Below are 19,083 nucleotides of genomic sequence, written 5' to 3' on the forward strand. Positions count from 1 at the left end.
TAAGGTTGAGGTCCTTACTATACCTAAATTCCTTGTTGGAACACTCTTGGACACTTTGATCGATCTTTTGGAACACTGTTATCTGGCCTGTATTGTGGGGCTATGGTACTTGGTCTACTTTAGTCCATTTTTTTGATGCCTCATCATATTGTATTTTTTCATTGTATCAGTTTTTTTCTTTTCTCTGTCCCTTTTCTCAAAAAAGGTTAATAAAAAGAAAGTTCTTAAAAAAAATAAAAAAATAAAATGGTTTCTTTGAACAAAGCTGATCCAAATTATTTCCTTCACTAAGACATGCACCCACTGTCAGTACTATGTAAACTGTATGTAGCATTAGCTACATACAGTATATAGCGCTGTGTATTGGCAGGGGCGTGGAGACTTCCCACCCCATTTCACTTGAACAAAACAAAGTCAGGCAGAGCTATTCACAGGAAGCTTTGTATTTGACAAATTAATTCAAGGCTTCCTCTAATTGGCTAAAGTAGAGATTGTGACATCACAGGCAGAGCCATTCACAGCTAGCTTTGTATTTGACAAATTAATTCAAGGCTTCCTCTAATTGGCTAAAGTAGAGATTGTGACATCATCTGCCCACCCCTTCTCCTCAGCCAATCAGAGGAAGCTCTGTATTCATTCAAAGAATGCAAAGCTTCCTGTGAATGGCGGAGCATTACTCTAGGATAGACCGTGAAGTCCCCATGCCACTGCCAGAGCACAGCGCTGTATACTGTACATGAAGTGAATGCTACATACAATTTATACAGTGCCAACAGCGGGTGCATGCATTATTGAAAGAAATAGTTTGTTTCAACCAGCTGGTTCCAAACTAACAATTCAAAGTTAAATGGAAGCTGGAGTTAGGCATTAAACCTTCACTGTGTGTAAGTGCTGAACAATAAAGTTGGAGAAGTGAGAATGGGGGGGGGGGGGGGAGACGAAGACGACTGGATCCCAAATTCTTAAAAAATTGTGGGTGTGGAGCAGAGCCTAATAAATACATTACAAAATTCCTACTAAATTCCATTTCTGGAACAAAACCGAGTCAGGCTGAGCCATTCACAGGAAGCTTTGTATTTGACAAATGAATTTAAGGCTTTCTCTAATTGGCTAAAGTAAAGATCGTGACATCAGGTGCCCATCTCTCCTCCTCAGCCAATCAAAAGAAGCGCTGTATTTGTTCATGAAATCCAAAGCTTCCTGTGAATGGCTCAGCATTACTCAGCCCAACTCGATTTTGTTCTGGGACAGACTGGGAAGTTCCCACGCGGCTGCCAGAGCACAGCGCTGTATACTGTACATGAAGTGAATGCAACATACAATTTATACAGTGCCAACAGCGGGTGCATGCATTATTGAAAGAAATAGTTTGTTTCAACCAGCTGGTTCCAAACAATTTAAAGCTAAATGAAAGCTGGAGTTAAGCTTTCAACCATCACTGTGTGTAAGTGCTGAACAATAAAGTTGGAGAAGTGTGAATGGGGGGGCGCTGGATCCCAAATTCTTATAAACTTGTGGGTGGGGAGCAGAGCCTACTAAATACATTACAACGACTTTGCTTGGGCAGTTCTCATAGCACAAGAAGACCTCTGGGAGGTACCTCAGATGAAGACCACCAAGGTATTTGGAAGAGGAGTGCCATACCAAAGATCAAGAATTCAAGAGAGCCTACATTACCGATATTTGGATTTACTTCGCATTCTAACCCCTTTGAGAGTCCAGCATATTAGTACAGTATGTTTAGTAGCACATCCAGTCCTTTTGAAGGAGACCCTTAAAACCTCCAAAAATGAGCTTGAACTCATCAATCTCTGGTATGGCGCTCACTTCCAAAACTTTTTAAGCAATGGGTTCAGTCTGTGAGTTGTGGTTCATCTCAAAATACAGTAAGTGTTGTGTGTCTGAGTGGGGTGCCATTGACTGTATTTCTTGCCTGGCTCCGATTCCGGTTCCTCCTTCTCTTCTTCTCGTTCCTCCCTCTCCAAGGTGCTGCTGGCGGAGGAATCGCTGGACCCAGAACACAGCTCTTTCTCATTGACACTTTCATTTTTCTCTTCCTTCTCACTGAGATCTCCCTTTCCTGTGTCCAACAGAGGGGGGGGGGGGGGGTCAATACACACCCGCCCAAGGGGCAAAAGGAGAAGCCATGCTCATAGGGGGGGCACAGGGTGCATGCAAATCCCAGGCAGGGAGCGGAATATAGGGGCATGTCTACCGATCTATGGATGGATGCGGGAGGATGGTGAGGGGACATGCATATGGGATAACAATTAATGGGAAAGGTCTAGACTACACCAAGACTACCATGATAACAAGCATTAGTTTAGTAGCTCAGACACAAACATGCATGAACTGAGCACAGGGGCAAATGCAGTATTATCCAGCCATGCAATGTTAGATTCTATGTATGGGTAACTGCATTCATCACAATGAAACACATGTCAAAGGGAAACTATTACTTCTGAGAATTTATGGCCATGATGTTGCAGATCTGCACTGAAACAGGAGGCACCCTTCCGATGAATTTGCCGAAATTGCCGATAATGACTAGTGGTGCAACGCGGGATTGCAGAGCGGTAAAACACACATTGAAATTGTCTCCGCTCTGCTCGCACACAGCCCCGCCTGCTAATAACCACGCTGTGATAGACAGAATGTGGGTCCAGTGCCGAGATGTGTTCTGTCTATCACAGCGTGGGGTTAGGAGGAGGCGGGGCTGTGTGCGAGCAGCGTGGAGACATACGAGCGGTGAGTTGCTTTCCTTTCTAGCATAACATGTTTGCAGCCATCCGTCCTCCCCTCTCCCCCCACATACATCCCTCTGGCTGGCTCTTTTTCGGGACTCTGCCCCCTCTCCTCCTCCCCTCGCCCCCTTCTCCCCCCGGCTGCCTAGTCTGGCTCCTGTCCCTGCCGCCAATGCACTCCTGTTTTGGAGGTGACAGGCTTAATAAAGAGAACCTGTCACCATCAATTGCTATCACACAGGGAATTATTTTCTCCTGTGTGATAGCAATAAAGTGTAAAAAAAATAATAAATAATAATTAAATTAATAAAATAAGTAATTAAAAAGTAAAGAATAAGAAAAATATTAAAAATAAGAAAATTATACAAAAATAAAAAAAGTAAAACGACAAGCTACAAAAAAAAAAAAGTGATAAAGTAATAAAAAAAAGAAACAAGAGGCGGCAAATTGGGGGACAGTGATAGGATGCTCCTTACATTTTTGCAATCCGACTGTACTGGTTTAACATACAATTATTTAAAAAAAAAAGGGAAGTAATTTTCGGTTTTCGGCCTGATATTTTTTTTATTTTGGTTTCGTTTCGGTTCTGAAATTTCCATTTCGGTGCACCTCTAGTATTTAGCGGTGTGCCTGGAATTTCGCTTTAATAGGGTTCTTCACAGCTGGATAGTTTCCCTTTACATGGTATAAGGCGAGTAATGTGATCATCCACAGCCATACCTTCATTCTGCTCACTGCCATCCTCCGGCTGTTCACCTGCCGACTCGTCTTCTTCATCTTCCTCGTTGCTGCCATTTCGCACGGCTTCCGCCAACATCTCCTGCCTTCCTTTGGACAAGGCGGACATTTTCTCCAGCTCGGTGGCCGCCAGATTCTCCAGGAAACGGTTTCTAAAGCGAAATACACATTGGTTAAACTTCATAACTGTAAGTGCAATTTTAACTTTTTAAATACATTTCTACACATTTAATGCACTATGTGGAGCGGTCTTAACAGAGTTTCTGGTTCGGGCCTTAACTTTTGCATTTTTTGAGAGTTTCGGGCCATCTCTATGTCCTGCATGCAAGGCTTGATACCTTGGCCTTGAACGCCAGGCACATTTTTTATCCCCTCCTGTTCCTCTTTTGGAATATATATATATATATATATATATATATTAGTGCTGTCAAGCGATTAAAATTTCTAATCGCGATTAATCGCATTAATGTCATAGTTAACTCACGATTAATCGCGCGATTAAGGAGGTTCACCCTTTAAAACATTATTTTTTTTGTTTTCTTATTTTTTTTTTATAATATTAAATTGTGTTTTTTTATTTTTTTACATTTTGATCACTTTTATTGCTGTCACAAGGAATGTAAACATCCCTTGTGACAGCAATAGGTGGTGACAGGTACTCTTTATGGAGGGATCGGGGTCTAAAAGACCTCCGAGCCCTCCTTTGCACTTCAAAGTATTCAGATCGCCGAAAACGGCGATTCTGAATACTGTGTACTTTTTTAAATCCGGCGCCATTGGCAGCCGAGAAACCCGGAAGTGACGTCATGACGCCGCTTCCGTGGTTTCAATGCGGAGACTGAATCAAAGCCGTTTACGGCTTAGTTTCAGTCTGCGCCTGGACACAGAACGCGGCGGATGGAGGATCGGGTCTCCCGGTGGGACGGGAGGCCCGGTCAGAGTGGCGAAAGGCGGCGGGAGGGGGGGATGTCCCCTCCCACTCCTCCGGCATAACAACGGAGCGGCTTTTAGCCGCATCGGTTGTTATGTTTTGATAGCCGATCGCCCGCTCTAAACAACGGTACCGGGATGATGCCGTCGGCGTGAAAGGGTTAAGAGGTACGTGCTGACAAAAAAAAAAATGTTTTAAAGGGTGAACCTCGTTAATCGCGCGATAAAAAAATTGACGCCGTTAAAATGGGTTTGTGTTAACGCCGTTAATAAACGCGTTTAACTGACAGCACTATATATATATATATATATATATATACTGTAAGCCCTGGTTTTGGATCTACAGACCCCAATGAAATCAGACAGTTTGTTGGTTCAGTAACAATAGAAAATACTGTTGGGCCATATATATATAACTAGCAAAAAAGGATGCAGTTCATGAATGACAGCGGGTACATACATGGGCATGGCCGCGGTTTATACAGATACTTACTGGAACTTCTTCAGGATGGGTTTGTCCCCATACACATGATTATTCCTGTCATCCCTGCAGGAAGATCGGGTTAGCGGCTCTCAATAGACATATGACATGCCTACACTCCACACACTAATGGGTAAGTGACAAAAGCATGCGGCTTCACACCACAAACGTTATCTGTTAAAACGGGACAATGTTCACAGAACCGGAGGGGGATGTCACATGATCACACTACATGTTCAGCACCAAAACTATGATAAAAGTTTTAAATGACCTTTAATTTAACAGCTATCCACTTAAAATACACAATACCAGTGTCAGCAGGGCTTTAGGTCATGGAATCTGAAAAACAATAGCATCTGGTATGTCCACCATGATTATGGGCCCCCCGTCATGACACCATATGATTATGGGTAAGAATGCAGGGGTGGTAGCCATGACGGCTCGGCAACAGGGGGTGGAAGCCATGACGGCTCGGCAACAGGGGGTGGAAGCCATGACGGCTCGGCAACAGGGGGTGGAAGCCATGACGGCTCGGCAACAGGGGGTGGAAGCCATGACGGCTCGGCAACAGGGGGTGGAAGCCATGACGGCTCGGCAACAGGGGGTGGAAGCCATGACGGCTCGGCAACAGGGGGTGGAAGCCATGACGGCTCGGCAACAGGGGGTGGAAGCCATGACGGCTCGGCAACAGGGGGTGGAAGCCATGACGGCTCGGCAACAGGGGGTGGAAGCCATGACGGCTCGGCAACAGGGGGTGGAAGCCATGACGGCTCGGCAACAGGGGGTGGAAGCCATGACGGCTCGGCAACAGGGGGTGGAAGCCATGACGGCTCGGCAACAGGGGGTGGAAGCCATGACGGCTCGGCAACAGGGGGTGGAAGCCATGACGGCTCGGCAACAGGGGGTGGAAGCCATGACGGCTCGGCAACAGGGGGTGGAAGCCATGACGGCTCGGCAACAGGGGGTGGAAGCCATGGCGGCTCGGCAACAGGGGGTGGAAGCCATGACGGCTCGGCAACAGGGGGTGGAAGCCATGACGGCTCAGCAACAGGGGGTAGAAGCTATGACGGCTCAGCAACAGGGGGTAGAAGCCATGACGGCTCAGCAACAGGGAGTAGAAGCTATGACAGCTCAGCAACAGGGGGTAGAAGCCATGACGGCTCAGCAACAGGGAGTAGAAGCTATGACGGCTCAGCAACGGGGGTGGAAGTCATGATGGCGAAGCAACAGGGGTGGAAGTCATGATGGTGCAGCAACAGGGGTGGAAGTCATGATGGTGCAGCAACAGGGGTGGAAGTCATGATGGCGAAGCAACAGGGGTGGAAGTCATGATGGCGAAGCAACAGGGGTGGAAGTCATGATGGCTCGGCAACAGGGGGTGGAAGCCATGACGGCTCAGCAACAGGGGGTAGAAGCTATGACGGCTCAGCAACAGGGGGTAGAAGCCATGACGGCTCAGCAACAGGGAGTAGAAGCTATGACAGCTCAGCAACAGGGGGTAGAAGCCATGACGGCTCAGCAACAGGGAGTAGAAGCTATGACGGCTCAGCAACGGGGGTGGAAGTCATGATGGCGAAGCAACAGGGGTGGAAGTCATGATGGTGCAGCAACAGGGGTGGAAGTCATGATGGTGCAGCAACAGGGGTGGAAGTCATGATGGCGAAGCAACAGGGGTGGAAGTCATGATGGCGAAGCATCAGGGGTGGAAGTCATGATGGCGCAGCAACAAGGGTGGAAGTCATGATGGCGCAGCAACATGGGTGGAACCCATGATGGCTCAGCGACAAAAAGCGGAAACCTTGATGGCTCAGTACAGGGGTGGAAGTCATGATGGCTCAGCAACAGGTAGATATGAAAATGAAAAGATCTATATAATAAACACAGTCACAGGACTGACAGGCAAACAGACAAATATCAGTAAAATATTGCAGGCTTGTTAAACACCACAATCCAAATCTGATGCAACCACAACAATTTATTAAGTCAAGATTGTTACAGAAATAAAGAACAGCCAGTAAAGTTTTTTTTGCTAACTTATGGAAAAACTTGGAGAGAAATATGGATGCTAAAACTGCACCTCCTTCTAAAAATGCTATGTGCCTGGCTGTCTTTGGTTTGAATACCTCCTCTGAGTCACTGACCAAATATGGAGTCCAGGAACGTCAAAGTGAGGTCAGAACTCCTTTTTTTTGGGGGGCCAGTGGCTCAAACTACCAAAACCACTGGATCAGCATGAGAGTGAGCTAACTGGCATTTTCAAGAGCGGTTGGCCTCTATACTTCCCCAGCACACGTTCCCTTTTATGGAGTATAGAGCCCCATAGCGCACTCCAGCTAAACCCAATCCATCTTATCAGCCCATCTTGCATGCAAATGAACCAATGAACGCAGATTTCGGAAGAGCGGCACATATGCCTACTAACAACCAGGTTATTGGCTCTCTATGGAAATGTGACCAGCCTACACTCCACTCGCCAACGGCCGATTGCATTTGGTTTCCCTTCCAGTGGCATTGCTACTATATAAGTTACGGAAGGCCAACTTCTGGTTTCACGTGGCGGAGAAGATCTCACAACCTTCACATATTGGGTGTGAGAAGATTGGGCTTCGCCAGAACACACAGCTCATAAAGCACTGGATACTTCACAAGTTGGCAAGAAACTGAATGGTTCCCTCTAATTAGGACTTGCCAATGCAAAACCACCCTTGAGGAACTACAAGTCTTGTTTTCCTTAATAATCACTTGTAAAACGAGCAGCTCCCCTGCAGCAGGACGTTGGCAGTTCTGCCCACTTATTGCACACGCTCCAATGATGACACCACAGGGACAACAATGTGTTACAGATGACGCCGGTTATTAAAAGACGCAACAATCCAATTTGTCGTAATAAAACACACGCAGAGCCATGACAGGACTGTGGGATAAAAACAAGAGGCTGGTAGTACAGGGAAGAACACCAAGTGCGGGGGTTATGGGGTGCACTCTGAAGGCACTTACCAAACAGGATCAGTTTGGGGGACTCTGGAAAGAGAAAGGAATCAGAGAGAGAGAGAGGACAATGAAAATGACCGAAAGAGAGGTAAAGGATAACTGCACCAGACATCGTACATCTATTTGTTACAGGCAAGGAGGACCCAAAATATGATATGCGTTTCATCCAATAGAGAATAATAACCACAGCTAGGCTATCTGTATGCAACAAGGGTTCCATGGAATTCCAAGGTTCCTCCAGGGGTTGGAAGGAGTTGTAACTAATTGAGCTCCCCATCTGATGGTGCCTACATAGCTCCCGGGCCAATGCCACTTGGCAGAACCAGCAGCATTGCACCAATGATATTTTTGATTAGCTGGTCTTAACCCAGGATGCATGCAACCCTTGGGTTCTTCCAACAGTTGTTAGGGGTTCCTTCAGCCATGACCAATTGAACATCCCATCTGATAGTGCCTGTAGAACTCTGAAAGCCAACACCACTTGGCATAGCCAGCGACATGGCACCTATGATCTTTTTGATCAGCCATTCTCAACCAAGGTTCCTCCAGGGTTCCCTCGGAGGTTGCTAGAAGTTCTTTTGAGCTGAGACTAAATGACCACCCATCAGATGCCCACAAAGCTTCAGTGCCAACACAACTTGGCAAAACCAGTGGCGAGGCACCAATTACATTTTTTATTAGCCATTCTTAACCAGGGTTCTATGGAACCCTTGGGTTCTTCCAAAGATTTCTAGGAGTTCCTTAAGCCATGACCAATTGATAGCCCCCATCTGATTGTGCCTGCATAGTTTTGGTGCCAATGTCACTTGGCAGAACCAGCAACATGGCACCAATGAGCTTTTTGATCAGTCATTCTCAACCAGGGTTCCTCCAGAGGTTGTTAAGAGTTCCTTGAGTTGTGACTAACAGACCCATCCTGGTGCCTGCATAGCTCCGGGGGTCGACAGCACTTGTCACAACCATGGTACCTTTTTAATCAGGCATTCACATACAGGGTTCCTTCAGATGTTGCCAACAGTGCTTTGAGCAGTTACTAATTGACTACCCATCAGATGGTGCCCGCAAAATTTGCAGAGCCAACATCACTTTGCAGAACCAGTGGCATTGTACCAATGAAATTTTTTGACTCACCATTTTTAACCAGGGCTCCATGGAAACCTCGGGTTATTCCACGGGTTGCTAGTGGTTACTTCAGCTGTGACCAATTTACCACCCTATCTGAAAATGCCTGCATAGTTCTGGGGCCAATGTCACTTGACAGAACCAGTGGCATGGCACCAATGATCCTCTTGATCAGCCATTCTGAACCAGGGTTCCTCCAGAGGTTGCTAGGAGTTCCCTTAAGCTGTGACCAGATGACCAACCCCATATGACGGTGCCAGCATAATTCCATAGCCATTGCCACTTGGCAGAACCAGGATGACACCAAAAATCTTTTTAGCTGTCAGTTAGGGTGGCATTCTGACCACCACGGTAATGGAGGCATTCTTCCCACTTACTACCAATGTAAGGGACATTTGTTCCCCACTGATCCCTATCAATGTGTTTTAGGCAGGGGTTCCCCGAGGCCAGACAATTATTTAAAGAGTTCCACTGGGGATATAAAGTGGAGAAAGCCTGCAGTAGGTCATAAAGAAATTTCATAGATAAGCCTAAGGGCTCATTTACACTTGTTTCGGATTTAACAAACATTACTGGCTAGTTGACACTTGCTTTAAAACAAGGCTTCGGACAGGCTTTGTTAAAGCTCTCTGAACGCTAGCAAAAGCTCCTGTAACTAAATAAAATGGTTAGTTTACAGTCCTGTCTACACCTGCTTTTGCTTTGCTTCAAAAATTATACCCATGTAGCTTTAGTGGTCCTTCAAAGCATTTTCAAAGCCTCCATAGAAGTCTGCGGCAAAGCTTGCTTGAAGCCCCACCAAACCCTCGCCAAAGCCCCACCAAAGACTCATAGAAGCCCCACCAAAGCTCCACCAAAGGCCCAACCAAGGCCCATCAAAGCCCCACCAAAGCTCCACCAAAGCCCCATCAAAGCCCCATCAAAGCGCCACCAAAGTCCCATCAAAGGCTCATAGAAGGCCCACCAAAGGCCCAACCAAGGCCCACCAGAGCCCCATCAAAGCTCCATCAAAGCTCCATCAAAGCTCCATCAAAGCCCCACCAAAGGCTCATTGAAGCCTCATCGAAGCACCAAGCAAAAGCAAGGTGTAAACAGGACTGTAAGCTATTTTATTTAGTGACAGAAGCTTTGACTGGCATTCGCTTTAACAAAGCCTGTCCGAAGCCATTTTTTTTAAGCAAGTATAAACTAGCCCTTAGTCACAGGGTGGCGTTGTACAGAGAACATTGATGCAGTGTCACATTGCTCCCCTTCCCCAAAACATCTCACACTCTGCTGTCTCCACTATGGACAGACACAATGCGATTATTCATCTGGCCTATTATGCAGCTCCTTACAAAAGCACTGGGCCAGTTACATCAGCCTTTGCGTCAGAGAAAAGCTTTAATCAAATATCTCCCTCCCGTCACACAATACTACTATTATAGGGAACCTCAATTCTTTTCATTGCTTTTTATATAAACTTGTGAAATAGATCAAGGTGATATCCACAGCATCAATACCGGCGAATAGTTGGGGGGGGGGGGGGGACCCATTAACCACTTAAGCCCCGGACCAATATGCTGCCTAAAGACCCAAGGGGTTTTTACAGTTCGGGACTGCGTCGCTTTAACAGACAATTGCGCGGTCGTGCGACGTGGCTCCCAAACAAAATTGGCGTCCTTTTTTCCCCACAAATAGAGCTTTCTTTTGGTGGTATTTGATCACCTCTGCGGTTTTTATTTTTTGCGCTATGAACAAAAATAGAGCGACAATTTTGAAAAAAATGCAATATTTTTTACTTTTTGCTATAATAAATATCCCCCAAAAACATATATAAAAAAAAAAATTTCCTCAGTTTAGGCCGATACGTATTCTTCTACCTATTTTTGGTAAAAAAAAAAAATCGCAATAATCGTTTATCGGTTGGTTTGCGCAAAATTTATAGCGTTTACAAAATAGGGAATAGTTTTATTGCATTTTTATTTTTTTTACTACTAATGGCGGCGATCAGCGATTTTTTTCGTGACTGCGACATTATGGCGGACACTTCGGATTTTGACACATTTTTGGGACAATTGTAATTTTCACAGCAAAAAAATGCATTTAAATTGCATTCTTTATTGTGAAAATGACAGTTGCAATTTGGGAGTTAAACACAGGGGGCGCTGTAACATTTAGGGTTCAGTGTGTGTGTGTTTACAACTGTAGGGGGGTGTGGCTGTAGGATTGACATCGATCGATCGAGTCTCCCCTATAAAAGGGATCACTCGATCGATGCGCCGCCACAGTGAAGCACGGGGAAGCCGTGTTTACACACGGCTCTCCCCGTTCTTCAGCCCTGGGGAGCGATCGCGACGGAGCGGCTATAAACGAATAGCCGCGCCGTCGTCCCGGATCGCTCCCGAGGCTTGCCGACCGCCGCATGTACCGGGGGGGGTCCCGATCGGACCCCCCACCCGCGTCAAGCAGAGGACGTATAGGTACGTTGATGTGCCTGTCCGTGCCATTCTGCTGACGTATATTTACATGAGGAGGTCGGCAAGTGGTTAATAGCTGTGTGTTGAGTTTATTTGAGGGGACAGTAAATTTACACCGTTATACAATCTGTACACTCACTACACAACATTGTAGATACAAAGTGTCATTTCTTCAGTGTTTTTACATGAAAAGATGTGAGGGGTGTACTGACTTCTGTGAGATACTGTATATGCAGGGATTAACCACTTCCGGACCGCCCACTGTATATATATGTCGGCTGTTTGAAGATGGATATCTGTTATGGCAGCAGCTAGCTGCCATAACCCCGGTATCCTCTTCTTCAGCCGGCGCTCCGGTTTCCGATAATGGTGGTCTTTGCGGCAGATTCACAGCGAGATCACCGTTTTCGGCGGCGGCAGAGGGGCCCCCCACTCCCGCGCCCTCCGCCACTTACCGGAGCCGTTGGTACTGGCGGAGGCAATCAGGTCCTTGCTGTGGCTGGGTATGGAGATGATGTATGGAGCATTTAAAAAATACATTCAGGGCCAGTTGACACCACATGCAGTCCAGTGCGTTTTTTTTGCTGCATCAAAAACGCATGTTAAGTAGGTTATATGGTTTTCAATGGCATAGTTCACACCAGTGCTTGCAGTTCCAGTGTGTTCCAGTTCCAGAAAAATAAGTAGAACATGCTGCATTGCACTGGACTGTACTGGAACGCTATATAACGCATCAAAAATGCACTAGAACGCACCAATACGCACCCAAAACGCACTGGAACACACTTGCTCTTATCTAAGGTTAAAGGGGAGTTCCAGTCATTTTTAATGTTTATTAAATGTCAGCAGCTACAAAAAGTGTAGCTGCTGGCTTTGAAAAAACATGCACTCACCTGCTCCACGTTCCAGCGACGCGCCGGCCGGGTCTCCGCTCCTCTCCCCCCTTCTCCGGCCGGCGTCTTCATTCTAAGTGTGGGCACCCGGCCGTGACAGCTTTCGGCTTCACGGCCGGGCACCCACTGCGCATGCGCGAGCGGCGCTGCGGCATCCGATTAGACAGGCGATCGCCTGGGACCTGTCACGTGTCCCAGGCGGTCGCCTACAGGGAGGGGCTGCCAAAAGGCGATTAGATTATTCGCCTTTGCAGCCCCTCGGCGGAAGAAGGAAGTGGGACAGGAAGCCCCCACTCCCCCCCCCCCCCAAAATAAATTACATGCCAAATGTGGCATGTAAGGGGGCGAGGAGTGGATTAAGCGGAAGTTCCATTTTTGGGGGGAACTCCGCTTTAATAAAAAATAGGGGTGAAAAAAAAAAAAATCACTGGACTGCATTAAAAACGTACCAAAAACGCACTGAAACGCATCAAAAACACAGCAAAAAAGCACCTGGAACGCATTTCGATGGTGTGAACTGGCCTTTAGGACCAGTTCACACCAGACGCAGTTCCATGCGCTTTTTTTATGCACAAAATGCATGCACAGTGTTTTCCATGTATTCCAATGGCTCTAGTTCACACCATGCAGTCAGTTTGCGGTCAGTTTCTGCACCACTGCATGGTGTGAACTAGAGCCATTGGAATACATGGAAAACACTGTGCATGCATTTTTAGTGCAGAAAAAAAACCACCACGGAACTGCATCTAGTGTGAACTGGCCCTTAGGCTCGATTCACTCCTATGCATGTTGCTTTTGAGCGTTTTTGCGGTGCTTGCTGCGTTTTTTTTACCGCAATATGCGTTTTTTTTTTTTTTTTTAGCCGGCAATCATTTTTTTTTTTTTTACATTTCCTTTAACAACCAGCTATAAACAGGTTAAAAAAAAAAAAAAACACAAATTACGGGTCCATTGAATTCTATTACATGCAAAACGCTGCTTTTTGCGGGGGGGAAAAAAAGGCACAAAAATGCATTGATGTGAACATGTTCTATAGGAAACCCACGTTAATAAAATTCCCTGCATCTCTGCAAAATGCACCAAAAAAACGCATTAGTGCGAATCGAGCCTTAACCAATCAAAGCAGTTTCATTGCACCAGAGGAGCTTGCAATCCAACGTCCCTTTTGAAGTCTCTAGTACCGTATTAATCGGCGTATACCGCACACTTTTTTCCCCTTAAAATCAAGGGGAAAATCATGTGTGTGCGATATACGCCGATCCCCGATGTCTCCGACATTGTCCGAGCCGAGTGTACTGCGCACTCGGCTAGGCTCGGCCAGGCTCGGCTCCGCCCACAGCCACACGAGAGGAGCCGAGAGAAGCCGAGTGCGCAGGAAATCCGGCTCTGCACAGCGCGCCAAATTCTAACACACAACGCTGCAACCCCGGGCAAGGGGCGGATGGACACCTCCAAAGCCGCAGATGGACACCCACAAGGCTTGACGGACCCCGCGCAAGGCCGCAGACGGACGCTGGGCAAGGCCGCCGATGGACGCCGGGCAAGACAGCAGACGGACCCCGCGCAAGGTCGCAGAGGGACGCCGGACAAGGCCGCAGATGGACGCCGGACAAGGCCGCCGATGGACATCGGGCAAGACAGCAGACGGACACCGGACAAGGCTGGACGCACCCCGCGCAAGGCCGCAGACGGATGCCGGACAAGGCCGCCGATGGACATCGGGCAAGACACCAGACGGACACCGGACAAGGCTGGACGCACCCCGCGCAAGGCCGCAGACGGATGCCGGACAAGGCCGCCGATGGACGCCAGGCAAGAAAGCAGACGGACACCGACAAGGCTGAACAGACCCCGCGCATGGCGGCAGACGGACGACGGACAAGGCCGCCGATGGACGCCGGGCAAGACAGCAGACGGACCCCGCGCAAGGTCGCAGAGGGACGCCGGACAAGGCCGCAGATGGACGCCGGACAAGGCCGCCGATGGACATCGGGCAAGACACCAGACGGACACCGGACAAGGCTGGACGCACCCCGCGCAAGGCCGCAGACGGATGCCGGACAAGGCCGCCGATGGACGCCAGGCAAGAAAGCAGACGGACACCGACAAGGCTGAACAGACCCCGCGCATGGCGGCAGACGGACGACGGACAAGGCCGCAGATGGACGCCGGACAAAACATCCAAAATGTAAGTTTTTTCCTTAAACTTCCCTTCTCAGCTTGGGGTGCGCGCTATACGCCGGTGCGCGGTATATGCCGATAAATACGGTATTTATTACCACGTTAGATCTAACATAGTTGTAGGATTAAAAAAAAAAAACACATCTGTCCATGCACCAGAGGAGCTTGCAATCTAATGTCCCTTTTTCAGTCCTATCTTCCCATACGATAGATCTGACCTATTTGGAGCATTTAAAAAAATATATTTAACCAAATCAAAGCAGTTCTTTGCACCAGAGGAGCTTGCAATCCATCATCCTGTGTACACACTTACTTTTCATTGTTCATAAAAATAAGTAAGCCGAGGAGCTTGCAATCTATCCTCCTAAATACACACTTTGTAAATACTGATGAATGTAAGAAATCAGACCACAGCTTCCTGCGAGTCGCAGAAGTACGGAGAGATGACGGCGTGGTGTTTGTTGCAAAGTCCGAGGACATCTATGTACTAAACACCTCTAAGTGTCCATAGCCTTGGATGACGTCTCTACAGGTGATATCCTAACCGACACATCCCGATTCCCCCCCCCCCCCCATCCCGATTGTCCCCCCGTCCCCCCCGCACAGCAGGACTCACCTTCACATCGTGTCCCGGGGCCCCAGGCTGAAAGCACGGGCCCTTCACGGAGAGGCCTGGGGGAGAAAGCCTCAGCCATTGGCATGGAAACCAGAAGATGACAAAAGGCAGTCCCTCTCTCCACCCCCCCCATCCCCCTTTCTGGAGACTCACAAGAGCCCACCACAAGAAGCTCAACAATTTACAGCCTTACAGAGCAGCTTACAATTCCCACAAGGACACCAGTCAGGTACCATCGCCCTGGTCTGATCACCACCAACATAGTTCAACCACCGGAAGGGGGGGTAAAATCTACCCATGGGACAGGAAAGCCGTCTGATGCTATGAAGTCATTCGCATTGTACAAATGCATCGTCCCTGAGCTCTGTGCGTTGGCCGAGGGCACAGAGAAATGCATCGGGGTCGATGTACTAAAGGCAAATAGATTGTGTACTCTGCAAGGGGACATCAGACCGCTCAAACAAATTGCACTCCTGAGACCCAGAGGGGAAGCCCAGCCTAAAAAGCTCAGGCTGGACTTCTCCTTTTAGCCTTTTGAGTGAAATGTGTTGGAGCGGGTGGATGACAAAAAGTATGTCTTCATGATTAAGCCTTTTGAGTGAAATGTGTTGGGGCGGGTGGACGACAGGTGGGATGCCTCCATGACTAAACCTTTTAAGCGAAATGTGTTGGAGCGGGTGGATGGCAAAGAGTATTAGGTAGATTCAGAAAGAGTTAGGCCCATCTTGTCAGTAGATAAGCCGACCTAACTCAGAATCTACGCCAACTTATGTTTAAGTGTATTCTCAAACAGAGATACGCTTAAACATATCTAAGATACGACGGCTTGCGCCGTCCTATCTTAGGTTGCAATATTGAGGCTGGCCGCTAGGTGGCGCTTCCATTGCGGTCGGCGTAGAATATGCAAATTAGTAGATACGCCTATTCACGAACATACGCCCGGCCGCCGCAGTAAATTTACGCCATTTCCGTAAGGCATTATCAGGCCTAAAGTTATTCCATCTAATAGATGGAATAGTAATGTTAAGTATGGCCGCCGTTCCCGCTTCGAAATTCGAAATTTTAACGTCGTTTGCGTAAGTCGTCCGTGAATAGGGATTTACGTTGTTTACGTCCACGTCAAAATCAATAGGCCCGTGCGGCGGACGTAGCCGCAATGCACACTGGGAAGTGTAGGCGGCCGGCGCATGCGCAGTTCTAAGAAAACGTCCAAAACGTAAGGTCAAGCCCCATTAACATAAAACACGCCCCCTTACACACATCTAAATTAGGTGCCCTTACGCCCGCTCGCTTTAGGCTACGCCGCCGTAACTTAGCAGGCAAGTACATTGTGAATCATGTACTTGCCTCGCTAACTTACGGCGGCGTAGCTTAAATGCCTTAAGCCACGCCGCCGCAAAGTTGCGGCAGTGTATGTGAATCTACCTATATGTCTTCATGATTAAGCCTTTTGAGTGAAATGTGTTGGAGCGGGTGGATGACAGGTGGGATGGCTCCATGATTAAGCCTTTTTGGGGCGAAACACGTTGAGTGGGTGAATAATATACCGGCGGATTGAGAAAAAGTGATTGTTGATCAATCTGGGGCAGACTGACCCTTTAACTGGAATATACAACTGTGGTCACCAGTGGTCATACACAAAGTCGCGGTAGACTTAACTTACTTAAATATCCCCCGATCGGCGATCACGGGCAAGTTGTCTTCCTCCGGGGTGGATTTAGACAGGGAAATGTTACAGCTGCTGCTGTGAGTGCCGACACTTTCCGGGCTCGACCTGCACACAAGGGGAAAAGGGTTTTTATGTTATATCATTGCTTGTAATGACAGGTACAATACATACATTGTATGCAATAAAAACGTATACATGAGAACAGACACACACACACAGACGTCTATCAGCACATTGACACCATGTCTCACAGTGCACAGCAACGGGCCATGCGTTCAGAGCAGCTCATGTGAACCCGTTATAGAAGCACCCCCACAACTGCCCCATAGGTGGCAGCACTGAATTGCTTAAAGTGGTGGTAAACCTCAGGCATAAAATGTAAACAAAACGTATCCCGCTTATATCGAGTACTTGTCTCAATCCAAAGGCCCGGATTCACGCAGGGCGGCTTTACGCTGTGCAGGCGTAGCGTATCGTATTTACGCTACGCCGCCGCAAGTTAGAGAGGCAAGTGCTGTATTCACAAAGCACTTGCCTCCTAAGTTACGGCGGCGTAGCGTTAATGTGCCGGCGTAATCGCGCGCAATTAAAATTGTGACGAGGTGGGCGTGTTTTATGCTAATGATTCGTGACCTGATGTGATTGACGTTTTGAACCAACGGCGCATGCGCCGTCCGTGGACGTATACCAGGGCACAGGCGTCGGATAGAATGCATTAGATACATCGAACACTGCCTACGACGTGAACGTAACTTACGCACAGCCCTATTCGCGTACGACTTGCGTAAACGACGTAAAAAGATAGACTTGTTCCGACGTCCATACCTTGCATGGGCTGCGCCACCTAGAGACCAGCTTTATCTTTACGCCGGCGTATGTCTTACGTAAACGGTGTAACTAATTGCGACGGGCGTACGTACGTTCGTGAATCGGCGTATCTAGTCATTTACATATTCGACGCGTAAATCAACGGAACGCAACCTAGCGGCCAGCGTAAATATGCACCCCAAATACGATGGCGTAGGAGACTTACGCCGCTCGTATCTTGGCCAAATCTATGTGTAACTGATTCTATGAATCAGGCGCATAGATACGACGGCGGCCATTCGGACTTACGACGGCATATCTGGAGATACGCCGTCATAAGTCTTTGTGAATCTGGGCCTAAGTGTCATTTCTGTCTGCTGCTTCTTTCCTCTGCCATCTGCATGAATCACTTCTGACACCAAGATATAAAAAGGTGCCAAAGGAGGGAGCTCCAGAGCACAGCCTGTGATTGACAGCCGTAGCTCTCTTCCTGTGTGCTGAATGAAGGGGGGGAGAGCCCTTCCCTCCAATCAGCTCTCACTGAGCTCTACAGAGAGAAATTTTAGCTCTCCGCCCCCTGCTTTCTGAAAGCTCAGACAAGCTGGACTTTGAATGAATGTAGAGAAGAGAAGACTGCAGATTAACCACTTAAGACCGGACCATTAGGCAGCTAAAGGACACGGCCAGTTTTTGCGATTCGGCACTGCGTCGCTTTAACCGACAATTGCGCGGTCGTGCGACGTGACTCCCAAACAAAATTGACGTCCTTTTTCCCCCACAAATAGAGCTTCCTTTTGGTGGTATTTGATCACCTCTGCGGTTTTTATTTTTTGCGCTATAAACAAAAATAGAGCGACAATTTTGAAAAAAATGCAATATTGTTTACTTTTTGCTATAATAAATATCCCCAAAAAATATATAAAAAAAATAATTTTTTCCTCAGTTTAGGCCGATACGTATTCTTCTACATATTTTTGGTATAAAAAAAAAAACGCAATAAGCGTTTATCGGTTGCTTTGCGCAACATTTATAGCGTTTACAAAATAGGGGATAGTTTTATTGCATTTTTATTCATTTCTTTTTTTTACTACTAATGGCGGCGATCAGCGTTTTTTTTTTCGTGACTGCGACATTACGGCGGACACTTCGGACAATTTTGACACATTTTTGGGACCATTGTCATTTTCACAGCAAAAAATGCATTTAAAATGCATTGTTTATTGTGAAAATGACAGTTGCAGTTTGGGAGTTAACCACGAGGGGGCGCTGAAGGGGTTATGTATGACCTCATATGTGTTTCTAACTGTAGCTGTAGGTGTGACGTCATTGATTGTGTCTCCCTATATCAGGGAACACACGATCGATGACGGCGCCACAGTAAAGAACGGGGAAGCTGTGTTTACACACAGCTCTCCCCGTTCTTCAGCTCCGGGGACCGATCGCGGGACTCCA

At 47.5% G+C, this 19,083-nt stretch overlaps 1 protein-coding gene across 3 annotated transcripts in view; it reads right to left on the reverse strand.

Moving 5' to 3' along the window:
- FHOD1 (formin homology 2 domain containing 1) overlaps positions 1-19,083 on the reverse strand; it is a 181,347-nt gene that overhangs the window by 25,323 nt on the left and 136,941 nt on the right. For 2 of the 3 annotated variants that reach the window (XM_040329527.1, XM_040329526.1), the window contains 5 exons: positions 16,819-16,929; positions 7,891-7,914; positions 4,906-4,959; positions 3,465-3,634; positions 1,934-2,080 (listed from right to left, as the gene is read on the reverse strand). In XM_040329527.1, the coding sequence (XP_040185461.1) occupies positions 1,934-2,080; positions 3,465-3,634; positions 4,906-4,959; positions 7,891-7,914; positions 16,819-16,929 (506 nt within the window). The remainder of the gene's footprint in view (positions 1-1,933; positions 2,081-3,464; positions 3,635-4,905; positions 4,960-7,890; positions 7,915-16,818; positions 16,930-19,083) is intronic. The other variant, XM_040329528.1, reaches the window with a different exon arrangement.

The sequence above is a fragment of the Rana temporaria genome, chromosome 11 (genome assembly GCF_905171775.1).
Source record: "Rana temporaria chromosome 11, aRanTem1.1, whole genome shotgun sequence".
NCBI lineage: Eukaryota > Metazoa > Chordata > Amphibia > Anura > Ranidae > Rana > Rana temporaria.